This window comes from Argentina silus, assembly GCF_951799395.1.
Source record: "Argentina silus genome assembly, chromosome: 7".
NCBI lineage: Eukaryota > Metazoa > Chordata > Actinopteri > Argentiniformes > Argentinidae > Argentina > Argentina silus.
The window spans coordinates 17,505,632-17,513,131 of NC_139661.1; the positions used below are offsets into that span (position 1 = coordinate 17,505,632).

Consider the following 7,500-nt stretch of genomic DNA (forward strand, 5'->3'; position numbering starts at 1 on the left):
ACCCTCCACCCTCTGTGCTCCCCGCTTCACCGAGCCTGCTCCCCCCCCCCCCCCCCCCCCCCCCTCCCCGCCCCATATCCCTGGCTTCCCGCCCTCTCCCACACCCATGGTATTGATCGGCCATCAGGGGGTGGGGATTGAGGGGCTCAGTGTGTCCTCTGTAAGTCTTACCGGTGGCTGCTGGGAGTTGAGGGCGCCCCTCTTGGTGGACCCCCCTCTGGAGCTCAGCCTCTTCCAGGACTCGGAGAAACGCCCCCTGGTGGTGGGACGTCCCGACCCCGTTCCCCCCTGCTCCTCCCGTGTGGAGCACACCCGCTCCCGCCGCCCCTCTCTCCGTTCGCTCCCCCACTTTTTCTTAGACGACATTCCACCCCAAATAAACAGAATCAACCCCAAGGTCCGGTTAAAGCTACAGCCACACCACCCAGAGAGAGAGTCTAGGAGAGTCTAGGAGAGTTGGTCTAGTCAGCGCAACGCCACGCTACACCACGCAGCTCTTCAACTCGCTACAGGTGTCAGGTCATCTCCCTTCTGATGTCTGCTCAACTCTTTTCTTTTCTTGTCCTCCTCTTGGAGAAGAGAGGGAGAGGAGTGACAGAGGGTGCCGTCTGCACCCTGTTGCATGTGCTGCCACTATCTCTGCTGTTGTTTCTGTTTCTCTCCTCCTCCTCCTCCTCCTCCTCCCTGGGAGGTATAGACAGAGAGGATAGACAGAGAGGATAGAGAGAGAGAGAGAGAGAGGTAGAGAGAAAGAGAGATAGAGAGGGAGAGAGAGAGAGAGAGAGAGAGAGAGAGAGAGCGAGAGCGAGAGAGAGAGAGCGAGAGCGAGAGCGGTAGAGAGAGTGAGAGGCAGCAGTTGAGAAAGAAAGCAGCAGAGAGAGAGAGAGGGAGAGCGAAAGAGAGAGCGTAGTCTCTCGAACAGTGTCTAGTATCGGCGCGTGGCTTCTCTCCTCCTGTTGAGTGGAGCGCTGAGCTGGTTCTTATGACCGAGAGGCAGAGAGACAAATGCCGTTCACTAAGTCACTCTCTCGCTCTGAACACAGCACCCCTCCTCTCATTCACACACTCCCCCTCTCTCTCCCTCCTTCCCTCCCTCCCTCCCTCCCTCCCTCCCTCCCTCTACACGCTCGCTCCCCACTCCTTTACCGCGTTAGTTCACAGCTTGTGTTCTGCTGACGCTCAGTCTTCTTTTGTGTTGGTGAAGATTAAAGTGTGATATGAAATATTGTTACCAGCAGCTTTACTCCATTATCCAACTAGTCCCTCTTTTCCTTCTCCTTCCATCTCCATCTTCCTCTTCTCTCTCACTCTTTTCATCAAAAAATATTCAGAGGCACGTAGCAGGGGAAGATTACTGAGGAGTTCCAGTGACAGCCAAAAGCTGACACGTCTTCTTCAATGGAGGTGCGCACAGATCAAAGAAGACCTGTGACAAAAGAAACCGGTGAGCCAGAAAGGTAAAAACACAAAGCCAAACAGCTTTGTCTCTGTCTGTCTGTCTGTTTATCTGTCTGTTTATCTGTCTGTTTATCTGTCTGTCTGTTTGTCTATCTGTTTGTCTGTCTGTCTGTCTGTCTGTCTGTCTGTCTGTTTATCTGTCTGTCTGTCTGTCTGTCTGTTTATCTGTCTGTTTATCTGTCTGTTTATCTGTCTGTCTGTCTGTCTGTTTGTCTCTCTCTGTGTGTGTGTGTGTGTCTGTCTGTCTGTCTGTCTGTCTGTCTGTCTATCTCTCCTCCTACAGCTGCCCACACTGGGCTGGGAGCCAGGGGGCACGGGTCACTAATGGCAACCAGTCGCTACACCTGCACCTGAGACTGAGTGGCTGAGGGATACAGGTACATCAAACCACCAGAGAGAGAGAGGAGGGGGGAGGAGGGGGGGGGGGGGAGAATAGATAGAGAAAGAGAATAGAGAGAGAGAAAGATAGAGTGAGAGAGAGATATAGAGTGTGTGAGAGAGAGGAGAGAGAATAATGTGTGTGTGTGTGTGTGTGTGTGTGTGTGTGTGTGTGTGTGTGTGTGTGTGTGTGTGTGTGTGTGTGTGTGTGTGTGAGAGAGAGAGAGAGAGAGAGAGAGAGAGATGGACTACATTGTTTTTGTTCTATGGGGAAAACAGCTATGATTCAACTGTGCTTTGTTGCCGAGAACGGGGACGAAAGTCATTAGTAGCTCCAATTATATGACTGTCAAGCAACAGGTGCTGCAAGTCAACCAATGACACTGTTTAGAGTAGGATAATTACGACTATTCTCTACAGGAGATGAAAAAGAACTCCCAACAGAGTTACCCACTATCAACAACCATCAACAATGGGACTGTTATTGCCAGTAGGCAATAAGAGTCCCATCCACAGACATAGAACCATAAAGCAGAGTGGTGTGTGGAGAGTTTTTCAGAAGTAATCAATCAATAAATTCTGAGTAATGAAATCAATCCATTTTCACTGAGTGAAACCAAAAATATGTTATTATTGTGTGTATTCACAGGAACACCATAGAATTACCGTAGAATTACCACAGTAATACAGATAGACCCCAGAAAGTACCTTGATGAAGGTTCCGCCAAATCCTACCCCGAAGAAAGGAGAGAAAAGTTTTCTTTTAAAAAATGAGTCCCTATTACTTTTGACAGGTTGCAGACAGCCCTGATCCCCCCCTCTCTCTCCCTCAAGCCTCCCCATCTGTCGGGGCCCGCCGCCCCTTATCACACAAGTTGCCCCCCTTTAAGATCCGCCCACTCACGGCCATGTAGTTGCCATGGTTACTACCAAGAAAACTTTGATCTTGCATCATCAATGCTTCATTAGAATTCTGCCACACACCATCACACACAGACACACACAGACACACACACTAATGCACGCACGCACGCGTGCGCACACACACACTCATGAGCACATTCACTCATGAGCACACACTCACACACACACACAGGTACACACACACTCGGGTGCACACACACACACACGGGTACAGTCACACACACACACACACACACACACACACACACACACACACACACACACACACACACAACACACACACACACACAACACACACACTCACAATACTATCTGCCACCCACATAGAGAAAGTGTTAAAAAGAAAAGTGAATATGACCTCAGACGTGAATGACTCATAATATGCTACACACCTGCTGTCTTAGAGGACCATTCACACTCTCTTTAACGACCACTGGTGCTCAGATGAGGAATCTCAGTCCATCTCTTTCCACTCGGGCACTCATCATGACCCAGAATTACTACTTAGCATAACGTCTACAGGACATCGCTGTATGGCAATAATGGTGACTGTTCTACTAATGGTAACTGTCATCATTACACTCAATATACTGTATATCTTCATTCAAATATCAGTTCATAAAATCTCTAATTTCACAACGGCAGATTCTAGCCAATGTAACATCCTACAGTATGAACAGTTCATGTCCATGTACAGTACGTGCTGGGAAATAAAGACTGATATTATATGTACAGTATGCATGAGATAGGCCTATGCTCTATCTCATCTGATTAATAAACATTCGTATTCTTCGGAGGCTGATTCATAATTGATTACTGTTTCCCGCTCCACGATTTCCCTGACAAGCCCAGAGATGTAATTGAGATTCCGAGAGCAAGAGAAACAGGAACATCTGTGCGAGGTAACCATTAGCTAGCGGGGTAACAAAACACTTCAGAAAATTGCTTTCGTGCTTTTGAAATTAGAAAAACAAATTAATTGCATTTGTGTGCAAATTGAGTGCGGTGGATCGGTTAGCAACCAACATCCAATAAAGCCATTTGTCACGTGTAGAAGCATAATCATTGTGGCTGCCATTAATATCATATCCACATTCCATTGGTGCATGTGGACAGTCGAAACATTGGCCAATCAATTATTCTAAATCATTTACCAGCATCAGAGGGGGCTGCTGGAGGTAGAACGGGGACAGGACTGGCTCATTGTAATGCATGGAATGGAATGAGGAATGGTATCAAACACATGCATTTGATACCACTCCTCATACTATTCCATGCATTGCAATGAGCCAGTCCACTGATTTCTACCTCCACCAGCCTCCACTGATTATGTCTACAGTTAACTAGTGCATATTTCTCTCTGTAAGACCACTGAAACTCACACCATTATAAACACAATCTGTTTATTTGAACTTTTAATTTTTGTTCCTGCTTTTCAATTACCTGAATGCTGAATGCACCCATTTTCAAACCCAGCCTCCCTGACGGTACCTCTGTCGAAACAGCCTTCAGCCTAACTGGTAATGAAACACCAAGATTAATGAACTCCTCCTGTTCTCTTTACAACTCCCATGGGGAAAAAACTGAAATGATGTGACTCTGTTGGTCTGAAAACCTGTACATCCCCAGGTCCAACCACTCCACAGGTGGGCAGAAAACTGTGTTCAAATCAGAAGTTACTATCTTGCTTTGGTTTGAACTTCAGAACTAATGTGTTAAGCATTTGCAAAGGCATTCAGGGCAGGGTAACAGAACTTTGTTAACGTTATGTGTAATGTCACTGTTATTACAATGCTATTGTAGCGGAGGTGATATGGAATAAAGCTCCTGTGATGAGACCTGAAAACACAAGTGTTGACCCTCAGACCTTGAGGATGACCGTCAGTCTTCCACGTGGGAGACCTGGGTTCAAACCCCACCCAGATGTGTCGATGCCTGTTATAACCGTCCAAAAACCAGGAAGTGTGTGTGGGCCTCTTTTACCTGTCTGCCATCAGAGTGTTTTGGTGATGTAACAGGAAATACATGGTGAGAAACAGGAAGTGTTTCTTCCTACCTTCAACTCTGCACACAGTGGAGTCAGCACTCTTCTGTTGTGGACTTTCCTCGTCATGGTGCTCTGAGAGAGAGAGAGAGAGAGAGAGAGAGAGAGAGAGAGAGAGGGAGAGAGAGAGAGAGGGAGAGAGAGAGAGAGAGAAAGAAACAGATAAATAGAGAGAGGTGTTGGGGGCATATAATAATATATGCCATGCATTTTTGTATATATGGTCCCAACAGGAATCAAACCCATAATCTAAGCATTACTAACACTATGTCCTACCAAATGAGCCACACAGGCTGACACAATGTGTATGTAACTACCAGTCTAACATTGAAAACTGCTGTGTACCTAAAACAAAATTAACTAAATCAACAGGTGATGGCCAACACCATTTCCATCAGTTCATAGAGCATAAAATAGTTTACCCCAAAATAATCCTACAATAATCCTTAAATCAACAGTAGTACTGGACGGCATTGATCTCTTCCGGTCTTCCGAGACGTGACCCCTCTGACTTCAAGAGTCAAAGACAGAGAGGGACCAGAGGGAAAAAAAGAATTAAAACGTTTGTGAAAAAAGTTCTGTCTCTTAAAGCGAAAACGTTTCTCTTCTGCACGACTCAGAAGCGCCCGATTAACTCAGAACACAACCTTTCCTTTGAGTTCTCAGAGACAACATTATAATTGTAATGTCTTTGGATGTTTACTGAAGGCAGTGGCAGTTTAATAGGAATCTCACCAGTTTAGCTAAATGCCACAGGGGTTTATCTAAACCTACAGTACTAAAAGGGAATGTTTGTGTCAAATCAGAACTAGTCATACGAATTGGATCACAAAAACAAACACATTAATACCATGTTTACCTCTAAAACCTCAGCATCACAACTAAACAACTAAATGCCATGACACTGGAAAACGCTGCAAATGTCACTTTATCACTGGGAGAACAACAGCACTCAACCTATATACCCTGTACATGTAAAGGTATAGAAGTATATACAATATATATGTATACAGATAATTATATACACATATAAGTGTATACAATAATCAACCATTTTGTATGGCCATCTTCATTGCCCTTTGGGAACAGAAATAGACAGGACAAGTGGGAACACATCGGTGTACTGTATGGGCAACAGGAGTTCATGACTATGCTAGTATTCTCTACAGCTGCTGTAAGCCCCAGGGGCGATGTCTCTGACACAAATGCATGAATCTCAGGGAGCTGATTGGAAAGCTACAGTGCTCTAAGGAGATCGTCTCCAGGGTGGAATAACTATTCACTTTAACATGAAGACCATCACATTTGGTCACAGGAGCCTGCGCCCACGCAGTTGAAGTGCCTCATCTCTTCGATGTGAGTGTTCCGAGTATTCGTGAGTCACGCCCACACACATACAGATACACACAGACACGCACGTACACACACACATGCGCACGCACACGCACACGCACACACACACACACACAAAGACACACACATACTGTACACACACATACACACACACGCACACACATACACGCGCGCACACACAAAGACACACACACAAGCACAAAGACACCCACACGAAGACACACAAGAGTGAGAAAGAGTTTAAGAAAGAGAGAACAAGAGAGGGGAGAGATGAAGAGCGAGGGAGGGAGAAGAAGGGAAGGGGAGAGGGGAAAGTTGAGGGAAAGACAGATATTTCATCCCTCACAGTTTTTTAATATTTCCCCTCCCTCTTCCCCCTTTCTTTCCACCCACATCCATCTTATCCACTTCCTTCAGTGTTTATTATCTTCCAGAGCTGAAACTGTCTAGGCCAGGACACCATTAAAACCCTCACCTTCACCCTCCCTCACCCTCCCTCACCCTCCCTCACCCTCACCCTCCCTCACTCTTACCCTCCGTCTCCATCTTCATCACCCTCCCTCACTCTCCCTCACCCTTACCCTCCCTCTCCCTCAATCTCACCCTCCCCCTCCCCCTCCCTCACCCTCCCTCTCCCTCTCCCTCAATCTCACCCTCACTCTTCCTCCACCCTTACCCTTCCTCTCCCTCAATCTCACCCTCACTCTCCCTCCACCCTTATCCTCCCTCTCCCTCAATCTCACCCTCACCCTCCATCACCCTTACCCTCCCTCTCCCTCAATCTCACCCTCAATCACCCTTACCGTACCCTCCTTCTCCCTCACCCTCACCCTCCCTCACCCTCCCTCTCCCTCTCCTTCAATCTCACCCTCACCCTCACCCTCCCTCACCCTCCCTCTCCCTCTCCTTTAATCTCACCCTCACTCTCCCTCCACCCTTACCCTTCCTCTCCCTCAATCTCACTCTCACCCCCCCTCAACCCTTACCCTCCCTCTCCCTCAATCTCCCCCTCCCTCACCCTTACCCTCACCCTTACCCTTAACCTCCCCCTCCCCCCTCCCCCCTCCCCCCTCCCCCCTCCCCCTCCCCCTCCCTCCCCCTTACCCTCACCCTCCCTCTCCCTCTCCCTCACCCTCCCTCACCCTTACCCTCCCCCTTACCCTCCCCCTCCCCGTCCCCGTCCCCGTCCCCGTCCCCGTCCCCGTCCCCGTCCCCGTCCCCATCCCCGTCCCCCTCCCCCTCCCCCTCCCCCTCCCTCACCCTTACCCTCACCCTCACCCTCCCCCTCCCTCATGTGTATAAGGTAAGACACCCCATTGTTATTCTTCTCATACATTCTCACA

At 48.0% G+C, this 7,500-nt stretch overlaps 1 protein-coding gene across 2 annotated transcripts in view; it reads right to left on the bottom strand.

The window, feature by feature from the left end:
* The window catches only part of trpm3 (transient receptor potential cation channel, subfamily M, member 3), a gene marked incomplete at both ends in the record, with an annotated part of 120,820 nt that extends 120,454 nt beyond the window's left edge, over positions 1–366 (bottom strand). For both annotated transcript variants that reach the window (XM_083673381.1, XM_083673380.1), the window contains one exon: positions 172–366. In XM_083673381.1, the coding sequence (XP_083529507.1) occupies positions 172–366 (195 nt within the window). The remainder of the gene's footprint in view (positions 1–171) is intronic.
* Positions 367–7,500: the final 7,134 nt, after the last annotated feature.